Genomic DNA, 23,503 nt, shown 5'->3' with positions numbered 1-23,503 from the left:
TTTTGACAATGCATGCAAAACAATTTTCAAGCAAAGAAATCCACTGCAGCAACTCCATCTTCTGTACGATTGCATCATTCTCCAGATTTTCTACACTATTCCTGAGTCAGTTGCTGAGGGTAATTACTTGTTTAGTAAACTAAAGATTATAAAAAACACTTTCTGTTTAACCATGATGATCTTTTGAGTGTTTTAAATTGAAGAAGACTTGGCTAAAAAGGTGTGCTACAATGACATCAATATTTAAACGGCCAGAAAAGCTCAAAAATTTGTTTTTTAACACCTTATTTACATTTCATGATGATTTTGTTGATTGACTTTTAATTTATTGGTTTTAAAACTAATTTTTTAACAAACATGTCAGTTTTGATTATTTGAACTGTTTCTCAATTCAGAGGACTGATAGTAAGGTAGAAATACAATGCTCTGTATCAGAATTTGATAACTGCTGCGTTCACAAAACTTTATATTTTGTAATTTCTTGGTTTAAAATAGGGGCAACTAATTACACTGCCCAACAATGATTTTGTATCAGAACCAAAATTAGTTATTTCTTAAGCATTTCCATCTGCTGAATTCGAAAATGACATTAAAAATGACATATTAGCTCTAGTTTAAGAAATAAAAGCAAAAATTTTCTCCCAAGGCAAGAGTTGAATCAAGTGATCGCGAAATGAAAGATCTGGAAAAATATCTGGTCTTCAAAATTTTAGTTTGTGCAAAACCGTGTACTTTGTTTTTAAGGGCGAATCAACTTTAATTTGTTAGCGAAAAAGTTATAAAGTATAAAATAACAAACTTACGACTACAAAAGTAATAACGCTCTAGTAACTTCATTATAAAAATAATAACACTATATAAGTGTAATACTTTTACAACGCACTTATAACTTTTATAATTCATTCTTAGTTCAAACAACACAAGTAATCCCAAATTTTAAGTAGAAAAGCATCTAGAAAAATAGAGTGGATATTTAAATAATATTTATAATGTATTAAAGAACTTAAACAACTTCATAAAAACGCACTTTATAAAAAGTTTAGCATTAAGAAAAAAGCTTCTGTCCATAAATGGTCCATAAAAGCGCGCGGTAATTTTTAAAATCAACCGAAAAATACTTTTATTGGTTGATTTTTAAATTAGCGCGCGTTTTTTTGGACTGTTCGTAACATTTCATAATGCTAAACCCTTATGTATGCTTTTATAAAGTTGTTTAAGTGTATTGTAGAAGTTCATGAAGTTTTTAATAATATTTGATTATCCACTTCATTTTTTCAGATGTTTTTTTACTTTGATTAAAGTTTGGAATTCTAATGTTGTTTGAACAATGAATGAACTTTAAAAGTTATAAGTGCTGTATAAAAATAATAATACTATTATAGTTTTATTACTTATATAATGCAGTTAGTGACTGGAGTATTTTTGCATTGGTAATCATAAGTTATTGTTTTGTTTTGTTTTTTATAACTTTTTCGCTAACAATAATTTACTCCTTAAAAACAAAGTAAACGGCTTGCATAAACTAAAATTTTAAAGACCAGATATTTTTCCAGATTTTGTAAACCGCGATTGCTTATTCAACCATTGCAAGGGTAGAAATTTTCATTTTTTTTTAAAAAAAAATTTTGTTTTTGACTATCCAAAATGTTTTATTCATGTTTAAAACTTGTGATACTAGTTATGTGTGTTTGTTAAAGTTTCTGGTCTAATCTATTCTTAGTTTTTATTTTTTTATTTACTAGTGTAAAATTTTACAAATCAACATGCCAAGGAAATGTGTAAATTTAGTGGAAAATTTTTGTTACATTTGTGGTGAAATAACATTTTCTTCACAGAAAAGAACTATGACACCTCTTGTACAGACTGCTTACCAGCATTATTTCAATATGAAGGTAGGGGACCAGGATAAGTCATGGGCTCCACATATATGCTGTAGCTCTTGTTCGGTTACACTACGAGAATGGTTGAAAAATAAAAAAAGATCTGTGGCTTTTGTTGTTCCTATAGTATAGAGAGAGCCTAAAAACCATACAGATGACTGCTATTTCTGCTTGACCCCACCCATTAAAGCAGGTTTGTCAATCAAAAAAGTAGAAACAGTTAAATATCCGAATCTTCCATCTGCCATTCGACCTATTCCACATTCAGATAATTTACCAGTTCCTACTCCACCACAAAGTTGTGAGTTAGAAGCAGAAAATGAAGTAGAAATTGAAGAAAACAAGTCTTCCACATCAAATGATCCTGATTTTGTGTTAACAGATGTTGTGCCACACAGATTGAGTCAAGCAGAATTAAGTGATCTTGTTCGAGATCTGGACTTGTCACAGGAAAAGGCAGAACTTCTAGGGTCAAGACTAAAGCAGTGGAATCTTCTCCAACTTGATGTCAAGGTTTCACATTACAGAAAACGGCAGCAGAATCTGCTTTCTTTTTTTTGAGAAAAAAAATAATCTTGTTGTTTACATTGATGTTTTTGGATTAATGCATTGTCTTAGTTTGAACTATGATCCAATTGAATGGAGATTATTCATAGACTCATCTAAGCTAAGCTTGAAAGCTGTATTACTGCGCAATGGAAACCGTCTTCCTTCTGTTCCTATTGGCCATGCAGTTCACAAGAAAGAGACTAATATAAACATGAAAGTTCTCCTCAACTCAATTAATTACAATAAACACAAATGGAAAATTTGTGGTGATCTAAAAGTCATTGCTATACTTTTAGGAATGCAATTAGGGTATACTAAATACTGCTACTTTTTGTGTATGTGGGACAGTAGAGACAGAAGTTCACATTATATAAAGTGGGACAGTAGAGACAGAAGTTTACATTATATAAAAGAAGACTGGTCTGCAAGAAATCTCAACACAGAAGAAAAAAATGTTATTGCTGAACCACTTGTGGATACAAAAGATGTACTTCTTCCACCATTACATATTAAGTTGGGTTTGATGAAAAATTTCATCAAAGGTATGAACAAAGAAGGACAGGCTTTTAGGTATTTAAGAAATAAGTTTCCAAAAATAAGTGATGCAAAAGTTAAAGAAGGTATTTTTGTTTTGATGTTTTGAAGGGGCCTGAAAAGGAAACTTGGGAAGCTCTTAAGGGAGTGATTAGTGGATTTTTAGGCAACAAATGAGATTATAACTACATTCAATTGGTAGCAGTACTTCTGCAAAAATATCATCAACTTGGATGTAACATGTCCCTCAAGATTCATTTCCTCCACTCACATCTAGACTTCTTCCCCCCCAATTGTGGAGCTGTTAGTGATGAACATGGGGAAAGGTTTCACCAAGTTATTTCTGTAATGGAAAAAAGATATCAGGATCGTTGGAATGAGGCCATGCTTACAGATTACTGTTGGTTTGTGTGTAGGGATGCTCCAGAACTAGTTTACAAAAGGAAAGCAAAAAGATTACGATTTTGTGACGATACCCCATAATCATCTTTAACCCTATTAACTTGATGATCATGATTTCTTTGTTTAAAGCTATTAGCATATATCTGTAATAAAAAAAAACCAAATGTACTTTAAATGTTATTAGAATATGTAAATTATATGTCATATTGCTCTGTTGCAAATTAACTGAAATAAAAATTTATTGCTATTGTATATCTCAGAAACTAGAGCTAATAAAAAATTTTCGTTGTCATATTCTTTTTTCTCAGCCCGAAATTAGTATAATTTAAATAAAATTGCTTGAGATACAAAAAAAAATTTTTTGTTGCCCAGTGTTATTTTAAATACTAATTTTTTTCAAAACAAAATTAAAATTAAAATTTTTATTTGAGTAATTAAAACTGTTTTAGTGTAAAAAATTCATATTCATTCCCAGGTGCAATATTTTGCATATTTTGGCAGGTGCATTTTGATAATGGAAAACAATTAAAAAATCAAAAAAAGAAATAATTTAACTATTACCTTTATCTAATTAGAAATAAACTCAGAAAAAATAGGTGGAACCCACTGCCCTACCATAAAGAAATATCTATATATGTAATAGATGAAAACTGCTACACTAACAATATTTCAGTATGAGCTTAAAATGGGGTAAAAGAAAAGGTTACAAGTCTCTGGTTGTTTTTAAAATACTTTTTTAAAAATTTTTTAAAAGTATTTCAACATTTTGTAAAAAAATACTAAACAATATATGAGGAGTACTTAAAATATTTTCTTTACATTTTTTACTTACTACATGATAGTACCATTTTTTATTTACTACATAGTAGTACCATTCAGATGACTATCTATTTTTATTAACTTCACGCAACTAGAATATCTATAAATATCCCTAACTATTTTGTTTTGATATATATTTGATATATATATATATATATATATATATATATATATATATATATATATATATATATATATATATATATATATATATATATATATATATATATATATATATATATATATATATATATATATCTATATATATAACAAAGCATTAAAGTGATGTGCTATTTTTATTATATGAATTTTAAAGTTACAACATGAAACTAAAAATGAGTTACAGGTATTAGTAGACAACCTTTTATACGTAAAATAAGTTTCAAGTGATTTTTTTCATTGTTGTGAATTCCACACTTAACTTAAACTTATGCAAAGTTTATCTAAATTTAGAACTTACAAAAGTGTTCTGCACCCAGATTACAATGTCACTTATACTTAGTGAAACTAGCAATAATATTATAACAATATCTGTTTAACAATGGTATGTTATACTGGCATGCATATTGATAAAACCTACCTTCTTAAAAAGTCTTTTAAACCTTATTTTCTTTAGAAATTTGTTTTTAAAATGTTTTTAACTTACTTGAAGTTCTCTAATAAGCTCTTCAGGACATGAAGGTGATAACTTGTTGAACTTGACACACATCATCTATGGAAAATTAAAACACTAATATAAATATATATATATATATATATATATATATATATATATATATATATATATATATATATATATATATATATATATATAATATATATACATATACATACACACATATATATATATATATTTATATACATAAATATATACACATACAGTGGCATTCAAAAGTATTTTTACTACTAGCTATTGCTTAAAAAAAAATATTGACAGTAGGTGGAGATCATTTATTTATTTTCTATCAAATGTACATTAGTGACATTCTACTGCAGTATAAAATTTTTATTGGACTTTGCATTAATATATTTTAAATAATTATTTTTCAAAAATTTTTAAAGTTTTTAAAGCTAAAGTTGTGGGCTTTAATACCTGCAGAGACACTGACTAAAGTCACCGACAACAACAACATTAGTTGATGGATAAAGAGAGAGGGTTTGGTCAATTTGATCAGAAATAAAATCAAAAAGAGTGCAGAATTGAGATGAAGGAGAGCGATATAGAATAAAGAGAAAAGCGATAGAGTGAAGCGGTGCTAAATGAAAGCACATGAAAGAATAGTCTGTGGATTCAAACCTAGTTTCCCAACAAATGGGTGAATTCTTATAAATGTAAATGCCCAGACCAAGCATGTGACTATTGGAGTCTTTACGAATTAAAAGAAGATAACCATCAACACTAAGATCACAAGATGAGACAGCTGAACTCAAATTAGTCTCACAAGGAGCATGTAGGTCTGGTGAACTTTGCAAGAGATAAGACTCAACAGAAGGAAAATTACTTCAAAGACCACAAATATTAGTGAATGATAGGTTTAGAGAACTTGGTGATGATAATGGTTTTTTGTGTTTTATAGTTTTTAGTACTTTATTCATTTTTAAATTTGTTAAAGAACTTTTTTTTTTAAGTGAATGTTTTCATTTAATTTTTTTGTAATAAAAAGTGAGAAAAAAACTTGGCTTAGTAAATCGATTTATATTTTGTTAAGTTTTAGTATATGCCTAAATTATTTATTTGGAATAAAATTTCCTTGAACAGAAGTAAAATAATTTATTTTTTTTATTTAAATTTTTTATAATTTAATTTTTGGTTTAAAGTTTGCAATAGTCACTGATTTAACTCTTGCAATAGAATGTTTTTACTTTAAAAACTATTTTCAAGAAACAAAAAAATATTTACTATTCAAAATGTTTACAATTAAAATTTTTCATCCTCACTTGCATGTTCTAAATCTGATATTTTTACTGTAGCTGGATATACATTTAACTTTCAGGAATGACCCTCGCTATGCCACCGGGTATTATGGACGCCGCTACAATTAAATTTATAATTATTGAACGTTATAATTTTTTTAATTTTTCCATTTTTTTTTTAATTTCAAATTTTAATCGCAAAAATATTTGCATGAGAGAATTTAGGAAGAATAAAATTCTTTTGTTAAAATAGATTTCTTTTTAAAAAAATTCCTCAAAACAACTTGTGTATTTATAAAAAATGTTTAATATTGATATCGCTTTAAACAAAATTTAAATATAAAAAATTGGTATCATGTTTTTCTTGATCTATTCGACATTTCTTGTTAAAATTTTTTTTAGCTAGAAGCTTATATTATGTGTTAAAAACAAATAAGATATAAATAGAAACATTAGTATGGATAACTTTTGCAAATCTTTGAGTATATTAAGTAAATTAATTAGTTGATAAGTTAATATTTGTTAACTGTAAGTTACTGGAGTAACTTAACTGGTTGTTTTAAATTAGTTTATAGATAAATTTACTGTGATGTACTTTATCCATTCAGTAAATTAAATATAACTTTAAATGGTTCAGGGTAGTTAAAGTAAAAAACGTTGAAAAAATTTAAATGTTTCTATTAGCATTGATTAACTATTAGAAAAATATTTTAATTAAAACGAATTTAATATAAATTTTAATATACTTAATGTAGTAAAAATATTATTATAAAATTGTTGATAAAATAATAATTTAAATTATTTATAATAAGTTGATTTTATGCAATGTTTTTAAAAACAAAGATAAAAACCAAGCTGTTTTGTTAAAAAAAAAAAAGAATGAAAAAAAAATCGCGTTAACGTCTTTTCCCTTGTAAACGGCCTTTAAAATATTATAGGCTTACATACAGACATATAAAGTAGTTTAAATTGAAAAATGCTTTACGTTGAATGAAAATCTCTGCACGAAAGAGCAAATGATCATGCTGCTATTCAAAAGATGATTTAGCGTGACGTACTTTATGAACCCTAATAAAAAAACTTAGACAAAAACATTACTTTTAGGAATTGCCAAAAAAAAAAGCTAAATTAGAAAAAAAAAAAACAAATCGCGAAAATGTTCCTTTTAAGGAAATTGTGAAGGTGCAAAAAGCAACTGCGATTCGCGATCGTGATACGCTTAATTCGAGCCCTGAGAATGTACTAATTCTTAGATATAAAAACAATTTTTATTAATCATAAAATAACAAACCTTCCATTTAATAGAATGGTACCAGCAGCTCTGTTGATATGCGCTATTGGCCTAAAATAAAAAAACATAGTTAATAGAAAGCATAAAAGTTACAACTCCAAGTAGATAATGATCATTTTCCTTGATGTCAGTAGTGAACCCTGCAGAACCAAAAGCATTGAGAAAGATTTTTTTTAATTAGTCAATTAATACAATATATGATTTCAGAATGAAATAGATAGCTGTATGACTTTAATACAAACATTGACTGAGTATCTAGGTAGAACATGCAAGGAAGTGCAGCTACTTGAAACTAAGGGCTTGGGTTGAAGTAGCACTTTTTTGTTTTTTCGTTATTCTTTGATTCTTTTCATTTCTCAAAATGGTCAATTATCAATATAAAAATTTTGTCAATTCTTATTTTTATTTATTTTAAGGATAAAATAAAAATAAAAAATTTTAATTTAAATTTTAAAAATAAAAATTAAAAAATTTTAAGGATAAAACAAAATAAAAATTTGCAAGTTCCACACTGGAGTTACTTATGGAATGGAAACTACACTTTCAGACAGTTTTTAATAATAAACATTGTTTACAACAAACTACAGCAGTTTACAGTCTATAAAAAAAATAATTACCAAACTATTATGTGAACTAATTGTTTTATAGGGGATATGCTGTTAAGTATTAAATAACATTAGTTTATATCATGTTAATAAGTGGTTGTATAACATTTTTATATGCTTATATCATATTTATATTTAGATTTATAATATTATGAGTTGTTTATATCATCGTATTATTTATGAATTTGTTTTATCATGTTTCAATTTAGTAATTTAAATCAAAGAATACTTTTTAGCTTTTCAATTATATAATTCATATTGTGAAAAGATAAAATAAGCTACCTACCCATACCCTACACCTTTTACTATGGTTTACAGAAGCAAACAGTAAACATTTAAGAAAGATGGATATTGGAAAAGTAAATGCACAATGAAACACATAGTGTCTTTGTGAGGAAAGTAAAAAAATAATTTACAGATGTAGCTCACAAAAATGGTAGGTTGAGTAAAAAATGGTTAAGTAGAAAAAAAAGAGTCAACTGCTTATCTCTAATCATTTGACTTCATATTTTATTGCTGCATTAAATGACTATGGAATAAGAATAAAAAATCATAACTGAATATTAGGAATTTTGTGGCTTTTAAAAAAAAGATGAAGTTTAATTAGTTTCCTCAATTAAACTTAATGGTTTTTACATAAAGTGTACTTAATTTATCATTTTTAAAAACAAATAGTTATATATATATATATATATATATATATATATATATATATATTATATATATATATATATATATATATATATATATATATATATATGTGTATATATATATATGTGTATATATATATATATATATATATATATATATATATGTATATATATATATATATATATATATATATATATATATATATATATATATATATATATATATATATATATATATATATATATATATATATTCATATATATATATCAGGGTGTTAGCCAGAAATATATTTTTTACCGCTTTTAAGTAATATTGGGAATATTTATTGTTATTGTTCTTGTTCTACAAAATATTGGTAATTTTCATTGATATTTTCCTATTCATAAAAAAAAAAAAAAAGTCATTGAATCTTGGGAATTCCGCTGTATACGCTGTGCCATTGGGCTGGCTAACACCCTGCATATATATATAGCCTTCAGAATTGGGAAAAATAAGGTCGGCATCTATTTGCCGACTTTAACCTGTGTGAGGTTGGCAGAAAAATTGTGAAACAAAAGTTTGACCATAAAACATAGAAACAAGGTTCGGAATTTTTTGCCCATCTCAAACATATCAAGGTCAGCAGTTAGATTAGCATAGTTGAATACCAACCCTAATTCCAAGGGCTGTATATATACATATTTATACACATACGATTTTATATATATACATATATATACATATATGATTTTCTTATCACTAACATTCACTTTTATATTGTAATATTATCTGTCATTTTTGTACAATACAGAAGAGACAAAAGTTTATTTAGTACTCTTCTGTAAAGCACTGTATCAAAGTTTTTTAAAAACCAGTAAAAACGATGTCTACAGGATATCTTTGATGTAAAGTATCAATGATTATGTCAAGGGTCTTTAGTAAGTTAATCACACATCATTTTCAAAACACAAGTCCATGTTGTATATTTAAGATGAAACTTGAAGAATCATAAAAAGCAAGATAATTTGAATCACAATTACTTCAATAGTCATATGCTTGGGTGTGTACTTGTGCATCAATTCACCTATTTGTTATGAAACTATGTTTAAATCCATTGCACTCTTTTAGATGAAATTTCTGATTGAATTGATCAATCTCTGTCTTTATCCCTCTGTCATTTTTTATTTGTGCTTATCACACTGAATGGCTCTAACACCAATGAATTTTAGTTAGCACTAAACACATTACTTCTGTATTTCTTGATATCTTTCTTATATGTGAACTGATTTTTAGACAACCCAAATCACTTACTTCACTCCTTGATTTTTATTTTGTTTCTGACCCTAGCTTGTGTTCAGTTTCTCATTGTTCTCCCTAAAGTGGTTCTCACCATGCAATGATCTCTACAAATCTTTATCTTGTACTTCTTCTTTAGACTCACCCTGCTAACATCGCACTACTTACTGCTACTCTAAAAGTGACTGGGATTCTTTTTGTAATTTTTCTTTCTCAAGTTATTGGGCAGATGTCTTTTGTCTCTCCATTGCTAAATGCCCCTTCTACCTAACCTCCTGGATCCAGGCAGATATGGAAACTTTTAATCTTTCTCATTGGTTTCAAGTCAATTTCTTCAAAAAACTCTCTTTGATTTTCTCTAAATTATTTAGTAAGTGCTTAACTGAATCTTGTTTTCCTGCCAGCTATAAAATGACATCTGTGGTTCTAATTTTTAAAAAATTTGGAGAATACTCTGACCCCTCCAATTTTGTCAAACCATTCTTTTTTCTGTCTTTAACTCAACAAATTTCTAACATTCCATCTTGATACAAATAACTTACTGTCAAATAGCTTACTGATCTTCTGTCTATTATTGGCAAGGTCTTTGAGTCTTCTCACCATAGGTCATCGCTGAGTCATTCTTAAAATAGGTCTTTGAGTCTTCTCATTCTTCATCATCTACTAATCAACAAAATTCTTTTCTAATTTAGATCTTGAGTCTAACAACTTTCTGATAATCAATATGGTTTTTGATCTTCTCGTTCTATATCTAAAGCTTTTGATATAGTTTGTCATGCTGGTCTTTTCCACAAGCTTGTTAAAAAGTCTTCTCTTTTTGATCTCTTAGAACATGCAGACAATCTTAAACCATTTGTCCATAACAGTTTAGGACATGCAATGGCTTGTGAATTTTAACTCTAACAAAACGCAGTTATTTCTTGCAAACAACTATTGCATATTGTCGACATTCCTATATTAATGAATGTTAATCATCTCATGGAATCTTCATCCTTACATCTTCTTGGATTATCATTCACTGCTGACCTCTCATAGAAACCATATATACTAGGGGTCAGCATACTGTGGTATTTTATCCAAATTGTGTGGCTCTTCAACATGTTCAAATTATATATAATATAATTTTATTGAAACAAAAAAAAAAATTTCATTAATTGTAGTAAAAATATTTTTTCGAAAAAATTTCTTTAACTTAATGAAATAATGATTTGAAGTTACATAGAATTATATTAAAATAAAGTACTTAATTACTCAATTGCTCAAACAAAAGCGTAATTCCGTAAGTATTTAAATATAATTGGTACGCAAAAATTTGAAAACTATTAATGTTCAAATCTAATACTTGAATATAAAATGCAATCAGCGTGAAAACCATATTGTTAGATTAGAAATGGAAATTTATCTAACTACATTAAACCCTGTCGTGGCTAACTTTTTAAACAACAATTAACTTTTTCCAAACATTTCTTTTCAAGATTAAAGATGTAAAGGACTTGGTAATAAAAATTATCAAATAAAATCTTCTCAAAAATATTAAATCTTTGCAAATTTTGTTTATTAAGATAATGAAAGATATTCTAATTTATGGTTGTATAAAAATATCTGTTGGCTATTTAGGTGTTCTTAAATATTTTAGTCACAATACATGGTATCGATATTAAAACATTTTTTGTCATCAAATGCTTTTGAATACTCGGAGTTAAACAATGGCAATTGGCTACAAAAATTTTACTTAGTTAGGGTTATGACAGCTCATCAAAACAATAACAAAAAATTTCAAGAATGAGACAATACTGTACATTTGATTTTAGAAAATAGAATTTCTATTAAAAGTGAAATGCCTGCGTTATTCCAAGATATTAGAAATTAATATTTAATTCATTTCTACCATTTAAACATTGAGATGCAGGAAGTATTATTAAAACTTAAAAGCATTTATCTATTGAAAAAATGAAAAATTCTTTTGCCAATCTTTTTACAGAGTTCATAAAGAAAAAATCTGCTTCATCATTTTGGACACATTTATTTACTGTAAATACCAACGAAATATATCTTAAACTGTTTGAAAAGGTCAATAGAGCTCAATTAGAACTTCAGTTAACAGATTTGAAATTTGAAAAAAAACAACAACTTGCAAACAGAACTGGAAAAAAAAGAAAGAAAAAAGATCAAAATTGGAAAGAACTGCAAAATCTCAAAGAGAAGATCAAGTTATATTTGAAACATTAAACTGGTGGCATTTGGATTTTTGACCATTTTCAGATCAACATATTACTGTGAGCATATATTTAGCAGCATGTTCATCATTAAAAGTAACTTGAGACTTCGGATATGATATTAGAATTGAAGGTTGTCTGAAACTTAAAACCTCCATTTATGAACCTGATGTAAAACAAATCTATGAATCAATTCACAAAAATCTCATTAATCTTTTAACTATTCATTTTTTAATTATTTGTTTATTTACTTTACAATATGTAAAAATAAGTATATAAGACATTTGAATATCAGCCAAAATTGTTTAGTAAACAAATCTTGTTGATTCATTAAAGGTTACAATTGCTGAATGTACATAGCCCAAACCTTCCTGGTATTTATTTAATGGATGTCAGATGGATGTGAGGTAAATAAAACATTTTTTTTTAATGCTTGCTTTTGTTTTGGTAGGAGTTCTTAACAATATTATTAATAAATATTAATAGTTTTGCTTATAAAAAAAAATTTTAAAATTTTGGTTTTCAAATCGAAATAAGCATAAATTTAAAAGTTGTGAATTTTCTTGATATCACATTTAACCTTTTTGAAAATTTCAATTGATTGAACAGGCTCAACCAAACTCCTATAATGAAAATGTATTCAATTCCTCTAAACAAAATTTTGAAGATTTTGAAGATTAAAATTAAAGGTTACAATTGCTGAATGTACATAGCCCAAACCTTCATGGTATTTATTTAAGCTTTTGAAGACAAAAATATTAGCTCTAGGTTTTTTTTCTTTATAATTAACTGATTGTATTCTTTAAGTTTTTTTCAGAAGGGTTTCTAAAAATGCTATTGTGCTTTTTTTATTTGTTTCAGCTTATGTCTTATATTAAGCCAGTTTTTCTTAATTCCAATAAAAAAATTTTAAATAAATTAATTGATTAAACAATTTCAACATATTTACTTAATTTTAAAAAAATGTTAGTATTGTATAAAGTGGATGTTTGATAATGTTAGGCTGGAGAGGAGGTGTGCTTGTGTTTGGAATGGGGATGAAATTAACATTGAATGTAAGTTTTTTTTTTTTTACAGGTTTTTTTTTGTACACCATACTAGCCTGAATAACAATTGACTCAAAATATGTCTAACTATGTTTTTTGCTTTTTGGATTTCTAACTGTTTACTTTTAAAAAGGTGATTTTTCTGATGTTAATGCTGAAAATTCTATAGTTTGGCATTAAAAAGCAGATGATTTTTAAATCTAATGGATGCAAAATGTTTAATGATAAATAAAATAAATCTCTTTCAACTTATTATACATTTTTTACATATTTAAAAATTTCAACTTTTTTTTACACAACTCAAATATTGATTAGTTTTATTTATTACAGCTTAAAAAAATTGCAGTTTTAATTTTAATAAACAATTTGTTTATCTATAGGTTAGAAAGTGCTTATCTGTTACTTTACTTTTATATTTTATTTACAATTAATTTACTTTACTATTACTTACTTTCTTTACTACTTTTATTATGCATTATTTATCTTATTTAAAAAAAATTAATGTTAAGTAACTTAAAGACAAAAAATATCTAAAGTTTGTCTTTAAACTCATCCTTTTTTATGATGCACCACATACGAGTGTAGTTAGTGATCGACCGAAACCGAAATTTGAGCCGAAACCGAAAGTACCGAAATTTCGGTTCAGTGAAGCCATAGCCGAAACCGAAATTTCGGCCGAAATTTGAAAATGAATGTTTAAAATCCCTGAACCTTTTATGATCACCGAATTAAAGCAAAAAATTTTTTACATATATGTAGCCAATCACCATGTAACATAGTTTGATAAAAACTCTAATATGTCAAGACATTTCAATAATTAAAGGTAATAATTGAAGAATTTTCTCTGCGAAATACATATTTTTTCATGTTTTCTGGCAAAAGTCTGTTTCATTTAAAAGAATTTCTCCAGCAGTTAAAAACAACCTTTTAACTTCGGCAGATGTTGGTGGAGGTCTAAGGAATCTCTTTGCTACTTTTGCCGAATCAAACTTGGCTTTTAATGTTGTTTTCTAATATAAATCTATGAAACTTTTTTTTTTGTTATTTAGGTGCCCCAAGAAGACCTATAGGTCTTGTTACAGAGCACCGCAGAAGTGCATTTAACCAGGAAGTTCACGCCTCCTTCATTACCGTGACGCAAAATCATATCCGAAGCTCGTTTTGAGCCTGAATCTCCTGCTTAAAAGGCAAGCGCTCTAACCACTACGCCACGGTCGCACAAGAAAATGCAGACCTTCTTTGAAGTTTGAATCAATTTTTGAGATTTATAGGACTGCCGGTGGTTGTATTGCTTTTTCAGTTAAGAGATTTTTTAGAGTAAACCACTTCTTAAATGTGATGAAAGTCCGCTAAGTGATTGAAGTTTTGGATTGTGCGATCCACGAGATATTTTCAAATTGCAAGTTCCGTATTTGAAATCACTAACTGTCACGGTAAAATGATTCCATAAAACAGTTTTTTATCGATTATTTTCCATTGTAAAATTTAGCACTGAGAAACTTTTGATGAAACTATTGGTTTGGGTTGCTTTACTTGAATGTTAATTCATTTTAAGAATGATTTGAGAATAGTAACTTAAAACTATTATGTAACGTGATTTTAATTAAAATTTTTACAATTGTTATAATTAAAAATTGATTTACTAACAAACGATTACAATTAGGAAACTGTCATAATCCCACTCTATATTAAAACTTAAAAAAAATCTTTTAAAAGTTTCGGTTCATTTCGGTTGCGGTTTGAACCGAAATTTCGGCCGAAACAGTAAAAGTAAAAAAATTGTTGAAGCAGAAATTTCGGTTTTGGCCGAAGCCGAAAGTTTCCGTTCACTAAGTGTATTCAAATGTGTCGAATAATTTATTACTATTATATTTGTCTAATAAAATAACTGTTTAATGTTAAGGTGTATTATTATATTGTTATGATACTATTTATTACTGTTATTGAAATAATACTGTTTATTACTGTTAATAATATAATACTGTTTGTACTATTATAGTTTTTTAATATAAAACGTACTGTATGCAAAAAAAATAATCGCACACTTGAAAAAAAATCATAATTTTAAAGATTGCATCAAAAAAATAAGTTGTTTGTTAAAATATTTAAAAGTTTTTTTTAGATATCTTATCAAGTATGAGATGGCCATTCCAAAACATTGATGTTATTTATGTCAAAGCATAACTTCATTTTTTCAATTGTTAAGAAGCATGATTTAATTAGAACCGCTGCTAGTGTGGCTGGTAGAGGACGAAAACACAAGACCACTAGTGCAATTGATTGAAATATATAGAAATATCATTAATGTCATCATTAATGTGAAGAAAAATAGATTTATTTCGGCAGCTAAATTAGCTTTAAAAATTCAAGATCATAACATCACAGTGACTCCTCAAACTATCAGAAATTGTATACAAGAACAAGGATATAGAGGTAGAGTGGTTCGAAATAAACCTTTTTTAACTTTTAAACAAATGAAATGTTGATTGGAATATGCATCGAAGTACTTAAGAATGCCGATATCATATTGGAAAAAAATTTTGTGGTCAGATGAGTCAAAATACAATATCGTCTTATCAGATGGAGTCCAAAAAGTGTGGTAAAGAAAAGAAAAGCTTAAAAATTGAGTTGTTTGCAAGGTAGTGTAATGCATGGAGAAGAAAATGTGATGGTATGGGGTAGTATGAGTTGAAACGGAGTGGGGAAATTTATATTTATTGATAACAAAATGGATGCTTCAATGTATTGTGAATGTCTCAAAGCCAACTTGCAACCATATACTTAAAAATAGAGAATGGGAAGCGATTTTATACCCAAGCAGGATAACAATCCAAAACATACTGCTAAGAAAATGAAGGTATACTTTGACATAAACAACATCAATGTTTCGGAATGGATATCTCTAAGTCTGGACTTGAATCCAACAGAAAATTTGCTGGTATATTTTGGATAGAAAAATTGGCAACCAAGCATTTAGATGCAAAGACAATTTTAAAGAAGCTATAATAAGTGCATGGGATAATATAACAAAAGAAGAGACCCAAAATTTGGTCAACTCAATGCCAAATTATCTAGTTGAGGCCATCAAGGCTAAAAAAGGCCCCACTCGATACTAATTTCCATGGAACTTAATCAATTTGACATTATTTTTTAACTTTACGATTTTTTCTTTTGTAGTCAACTTAATGTATCATTAGATCAATTGAGTAAAATTCAATAGGTTTGAAAAGCAATTAGTTTATCAATGCACAAATAAATTCTTAAAACAATACTTGATAAGATATCTAAACAAAACATTTTAATATTTTAACAGACATCTAATTTTTTTGATGCAATCTTTAAATCTATGATTTTTTTTTTTAAGTGTACAATTAATTTTTTTGCATACTCTGTCAATAGCATTAAAAGATGAGTGTGTGCAAATCTGTATAATAAAATTTTGAAGTATTATGCTTTTGCTAGTATGCTAAAAGCCAATGTGTGCTCGCGTGTTTGCATGTATTGCAAAGTTAAAATGTGAAAATTAAATTCTAAGTGTTGTATTGTATATACTAATCTTTAGAAGCGTCTGCTGCGTGTTTTATAAGTTACGCTAATTCTGGAAAATAATAATATAACTCAAATTTGCATTTTCATCAGGCCTTGCAATTAATAATAAATCATTAACATAGTCTTTAACATCATAAAATTCTTTTTATTTGCTTTTCATATTAAATTATTAAATTTTTTGAACTACTGCAATTTACTAAATTACTACCAGACTAGTTTAGTGGTAAGTTAAAACAATCTAGAAATGTTATTTATCTAACTGAGTGTAGGTTTTTAAAATTTTTTTTTTTTTTAATTTTCTCAACATTTGACATTATGTTTTGCTTATAACTACATGAATAAAAATGATTTTGTTTTATTTCTTGAATTATTATAAACAGTTTTGCAAATAACAATTATTTTGTGTTTTCAAAAAGTCAGAGAGCAATAAACTAAAAACTTTAAATATTTTTAAGAATTTTAAAATCTATTGAAAGAAAAGAACCAAGCAATAGTTAATTTTTTTTACTAGCAATTTAATGTAAAACTTAATATTTTTTTTTTTAACAAAATGATTGATATAAGCTTGTATTATTTAAATGTGTTATTACATTGGTGTTGTTTTTTTCCTATTATATCAAAAACTGTAGTTCGATTTATTAGGAGGCTCGGCAATTTAGTCCAAAGTAAATAGCATTTTAGATAAAGTAAAGTCCCTTAAAAATACATGGATTTAAAAATAGTATTGGAAAACCAAAGCTTAATTTTAAGGTTGCTGGGAGAAAAGGAAATAGATTAAAGACAGAGCCAGAAACTCGAGCTGAAACAACAGGTTACAGAAAAGACATAAGAGCTAAAGAAAATCAAATATCAGAGGCCATGGATTGATTAAAAACAGGAAGGCTTCTTTTAATTGCGGTAGTGGTGTAGTGGAGTGCTTGGTAGTACCTCAGAGAAACTTGTTTCTCTGCACAGCGACCTTGTTTGTCAAGGTTCATGTTTTCAAGTAATAGAGTTGAGAGAGTGTTGTAACAACAAATAAAGTAACCTCCTTGACTGTAATTAAATTAAAAAAGATTGTTGAATAACAGACAAAAGGTTAGATAGCAAAGTGGAAAAAAGAAATATGAACAGGAAGGGAGTATTACATCACAATGATGTAAAGGAAATAGTATTTTATATCAAAAACGAAAACAGAACCCAAGAGGAACTCTCTAAGAAAGAAATTTCTAAAATTATTTTAGATGTCTTGAAAGTCCAAGAGCATTTAAATAAAAAACGAAAAAGTGGATAAAGGTTTTTAACATTATCTGCAAGTGCAACAGTCTTTAAAATTGAAAGATAAGTAAGTTTATTTTTTTCACTTACTTCCTTAACGAATAATTCCCAAGGGTACAGCAGAAATTAAATAGAGGATTAATATTGTACAACATTATTCAAATTATTTAGACTTAAGAAATCATTTTGGGGATAACGAACTGAACATTATGATATTGTTATATAGAGGCAAGAGCAAATACTACTAGGGAAATGGGTACAGATCTTCTAGGTAAACATTTTTTTACTGCATATTGTTTTTTTTTTGCTTAACATTAGTATAAAAAGATATATTGTCAATGGTATTTTTAACTATGCTATGAGTTGGTCTTTAATATTGAATGAGTTTTTAGGTTTTGTACATTCATATAGTTAGATAGTTAATGTAACATGAACCTATTACATGTTACATCTACCTTGTACATGGTAGTGCCACTGAATAGGTTTATGCTAACAAAGGAGAGACTTGTAAAAAAATGATTTACGAAAACAGAGAGCATTACTATAAACCCATTCATTTCATTATTGGGAGAGTCAATGTTGACATTGGCTTTGAGAGTTATATTTTTAAAAAGTGAAATGTTATATTTTTATTTTTAGGAGAGGTTTAAGTAACTTTAGGTAACTTTGGCTGGGAAAGGCAAAATAAATGGCACCACAAAAAGCTGTCAATAACATCAAAAACTTGATTCTATCAACAACAAAGAATTGTTTGCAAGACAACTGTCCATTATTGGCTGCATATAGGAAGTTCAATAAACATCTCACTGAGCAAGCCTTCCTAGAAAGCGCGTGCGGTCACATGTCTTGTTTTTCCATATTTAAAGTAATTTTTTTAGACAGCTTGACCACACTTTTTTATACAGTAAGTGTTTTAAGACTTTGCGGCAAAAAAAAGTTATAAGAAACTACAGAAAATAAAAAAGTAATTATCAAAGAAAGGAAACATACTATACAAAAAAGAAAATCTAAATTAAATTAACTAAAAAAATTGAAAATTAAAAAAAGAAAAATTGTCAAAAAAATAATACACCTAAATATTTTTTATATTTCTTTTTAAGGGCAAATGTTATTTTACACTACCAAAACTGATACAAGTCGTAGAAAAAAGCAGATAAGAATATAACGAAAATAAAAACATTTTTTGATATACAATTTATTTGCGACTTGATTACGAGTCAGTATATTAGGAAAAATATTTTATTATTAGCCCTAGAAACATGAACAATTTTAAAATTGGTTTTTCAAATGTTTTGCTAAACTTTACTGTTTTTATCAATGCATAGGAAAGTGAAAAAACTAATTGCAATTTTTTTTTTTTAATGTAAAAAAATGAAAAGCCATAAATACTAATATTCAAATATAAAATATTTGATTGTTTTCACTACCCCCATTAAAATAGTTTGCACTTTTATTGGATTCTCCAAATTGTGCATATAAACCCAATAGTTTACTTCCTGATGAACCATTGTTATTGACAATCCTCAAAAAGTTTGTGGGTTCATTAAAAAAGTTTAGTAATATAACTAATGCACATTGCTAATTTACTTTTGAACAAAATTTTTAGGAGCCTATTTAAAACCTTTTTTAAGCTTTTGAACACAATTTTTTCAAACAGAGCAATCATTATGTTAATTATCTCTAGTAATTCGTATTAACGTTAAAAATTGGGCAATTTAAAGGAAACAATTTTTGACACGCATCAAATGTGGTAAATAAATTAATAAAAAAAACCATGATACTCTTTTATTTCATTTCTTCCGTTGCTACAAAATTTTTTAATGAAATAATATATTTTACAAATAAATAGTAATTTATTTGCTTATTTTCCTATTTTATAAGTATTGAGAAAAAAAATCAAATATAGCAAAAACATTTTTAAAAGCAAAGACACCATAATCAAAAAACATAAGAAAAAAAACTAACAAAGTTTCTCAAAGTTCTATCATATATAGCAAATTAGTTTTTAATATGCAAACTGATAAAATTGTAAATAAATTGCATATCAAAACTTTCAATTGTTTTAAAATTGTTATAAACTATGTTTTTTTCCTTGACTTGTACCAAATTTGGTAGCTAAAAATTACCACCACCATTAAAAAAAGAATACAAAAGTTGTATAAAAATTTTATTAAATTTTATTGATTTTTTTTTTTAGTTATTAAATTTTTTTAGTTTATTTAATAAAAGTTTGATATTTCGTTACAAATTTGTTTACTTTTTTAGCATTGTTTTTTTTTTCCAGGTAAACTTTAGTTTTTTGCCATTAATTATTGAAACACATTAAAAGTTAAAAGATGCGAACTGCCATAGTCAGTGTGACTAAAAAATTTACTTTAGGCACGGACAAAGAAAATGCACGTCCGCACGCGCACGGTCATTTGTCATGGTTTGACTTGAAAGTTCTTAATTTTTTTCGTGACAAACAGCTAACTTTTTTTTGTCTCTGCCTGATACTACTAGAGCCAACAGCTCCATCGATACTACAATAACTTACAAGTTAAACTCTTTACCACTTTCCAGATAACAAATCGAGAAAGATTTATGAATATTTTTGGAAATACGTGGAATTAGGCATCAGCTAAAAATATTATAGCAGCTGCTAAAAGAGTTGGTATAAGTAAGGATAGTCATATGCAACAGGATAAATTTCAACAAGCAGCTCTGCTTATGAATGAAACTAATGACACCAAACAACTAATATTTTCTACAAATAATGTATGCTTTGTACATAATTCTACCATCAAAAATTTAATTCCAACAAAGTAAAATTTGCTTTGATGAACAATATATAAATAGTAATTCCACTAAAGTTTAAAATCAAGCAGGTTAAAGCAAAGGATTACACAGAAATATATTTTTATATAGACAAACTTTTTTCAAGGGGTGTGGCCTTAATGAACACTGTATCTATAAAGTGATAAAATCGATCATTATACCGAAACTAAATAACTAAATTTTTAAGAACCAAGCAAGTTAGTTAAAACTATTTAACTAACTTGATTTAGAAAACATTTTAAAGTTTTTTAAAGTAATGTTTTATCGTTGGTTGTCACTGTATTTCTAATAACTGAAATATAACTTAGTCTAAATAAAATTGCTGGAAAGTTTTTTTTTAATTTTATTACATTTTGTTAATATATGTCCATATAAATATATACATATGTGTGTGTGTGTGTGTGTGTGTGTGTGTGTGTGTGTGTGTGTGTGTGTGTGTGTGTGTGTGTGTGTGTGTGTGTGTGTGCAATTAGTGATTATTTTTCTGAATATTATTCTTGGTTAATTCCTCTAAATTAAAAAGAAAATAAGTACCTGAATAGACAATGTTCCACTAGATGGAATGGATATGTGTATTAAATGGTGACCTTTTACACTACACATAACCAGATCTTTAATGTTTGCGTATTCTACTCCATGGCCCATATAACCTTTTGGCTGAATGTGAAACAATGTAAATATTAGAAATCAATAAGTGCAACAAAAAAATTTAGAAAGCATCACGTTTAACAAAAACATTAAGTAAGCAATACGTATAACTAAAACATTTAGAAAGCAATAAGTGCAACCATAGTCATAGTATTTAACTAGTCTGGAAACCCAGGCCACTTACTAAAATCTCTAAAAGTTCCTCTATACTACTTTTGCTCAGCCTACTTTAGTTTAAATTGTAAACATATTTCACTATAGTTAAGTTGCATATAATCTGGGATAAATATCAAAATGGCAAGAGCAAATTGTGTTAGTTTAGGTTATTCAGTTTCAAGAAAATATTTTAGATTGCCTATATTTAGTACTCCTAATAAAAATGACGAATATAGCATAAAATAAAGACATAACCAGTTAATTAATTTTTATTTACATGACAGTGTTTGTGAAAGTTTATGTTTGATTTATAAAAATATGTTATAGATGCAAACATTTTAACGACTGTATAACTAGATGGATGACTATGGGCATAAATGCTTAGTAACAATTACAGAGTATATTTATTTGAAATGCTAGCTAATAGAGCCTAATAAACTCTATATTTAATATAAAGTTTACTTAGCTGGATTAGTTAATAATTTATATATCACTATTTGCTATCATGGACCATTTTATTAGTCTTTTATTTTCAAGACATGACAAATAAAATGGTTTACTATGTAGAAAAATGAAAACAAGTCTTTTTTTTTGAAACATCTTCACTTCCAACAAGGATGCAAGCAACCACTATTAGAACTAGCTTTGTCTAAAAGAGAAAGGGTATCATTCGAAGATCCCCTCCAGATATAGCAACATTATTCCATACAAGAACAGATTTGAAATTAATAGAGATTAAGAATAGAATCCAGAGTAAGAAAGTGTTAAGACGATAAAGAGATGCAATCTTAGCAGATGCTAATTTTGCAATTGATTTTATATATGGTTTCCAAGACAGATCAGAAGTAAGAGTTAATCCTAGAAGACGAAGACTAGCTGACTCATCGAGTACATTACCTTTCATAAATATAAAAAGATCTTGATTGTTGCGATAACGATTAGCTGAAAAAAGTTGGGTTTTATCTGAGTTGAACTTCACCACATTAAATGTGCAGCCCTCAGAATTAGGAAAAATAAGGTCAGCAAAAAACTACTGACCTAAAGCTGTTTTAAGTCGGCACACTAGACTAATATGACTTTTAGGTTTAGGTTTTAGGTCAGCACAAAATTTAGAATTAAAGCTCAACTAATTGAAACAAAACGCCAAATGTAGACATTTGTTTAAAAATTTGTAAAAACTATAACGTTGTATTAGGAATTTAAATAAAATATTAAATTTGCTGATTTTATTTTTATTATAACTTAGAGCTAATGAAACTTTTGTGTTTCTGCCTTTATTTTAATTGTTTACTATTTAAATAAAAGGTTCACTTTCAAATCTTATTAAAATGTTCTTCTTTTCATTGGTTTTTTGTAACATTTTATTCAGAAGTTAATTTAAAATGTTGGTTTTTTGTTTAAATTTTAGTTATTTTATTTAGAATTTAAATAAAACGTTGTAATTCCTTTTAAATTTCAATTTTTTTTTATTTAGAATTTAAATAAAAAGTTCTATATTCTGTTTTTATTTTAATTAATTTATTATGAATTTAAATAAATATTAGTTTTGCTGATGAGTTTTTTTAATTACTTTGTTTAGAATTTAAATAAAACCTTTATTTTTTTTTAAATTTAATTAGTTTATTTGGAATTTAAAAAAACACGTTCATGTTTTTAAGTATTTTATTAGTATTAAAATAAAGCATTTGATTTGCCGTTACTATTTTAATTATTTTATTTAGAATTAAAATAAAACATTTGTTTTGCCGTTTTTAGTTTATATGAAATAGAAAACAAAATTAGGTTTTAAAACTTTGAGGTCTGCAAAAATATGTGACTTCAGACACTGTCAGGTTGGCAGTTAGGTCAGCATTGCCGAATGCCAACCATTATTTCGAGGAGAGAATGTGAGAAT

General features: G+C 27.1%; 1 protein-coding gene across 3 annotated transcripts in view; it reads right to left on the bottom strand.

Annotated features, from left to right (window-relative positions):
* The window catches only part of LOC136092408 (C-Maf-inducing protein-like), a 116,347-nt gene that overhangs the window by 74,128 nt on the left and 18,716 nt on the right, over positions 1 to 23,503 (bottom strand). For all 3 annotated transcript variants that reach the window (XM_065820612.1, XM_065820614.1, XM_065820613.1), the window contains exons 3-5: positions 21,340 to 21,462; positions 7,390 to 7,440; positions 4,831 to 4,896 (exon numbers count right to left, since the gene is read on the bottom strand). In XM_065820612.1, coding sequence (XP_065676684.1) covers positions 4,831 to 4,896; positions 7,390 to 7,440; positions 21,340 to 21,462 — 240 coding nt within the window. The remainder of the gene's footprint in view (positions 1 to 4,830; positions 4,897 to 7,389; positions 7,441 to 21,339; positions 21,463 to 23,503) is intronic.

This window comes from Hydra vulgaris, chromosome 15 (assembly GCF_038396675.1).
Source record: "Hydra vulgaris chromosome 15, alternate assembly HydraT2T_AEP".
NCBI classification, from domain to species: domain Eukaryota; kingdom Metazoa; phylum Cnidaria; class Hydrozoa; order Anthoathecata; family Hydridae; genus Hydra; species Hydra vulgaris.
The sequence above is the reverse complement of the archived record's forward strand: the minus strand, read 5'-3'. Positions and strand labels throughout refer to the sequence as shown.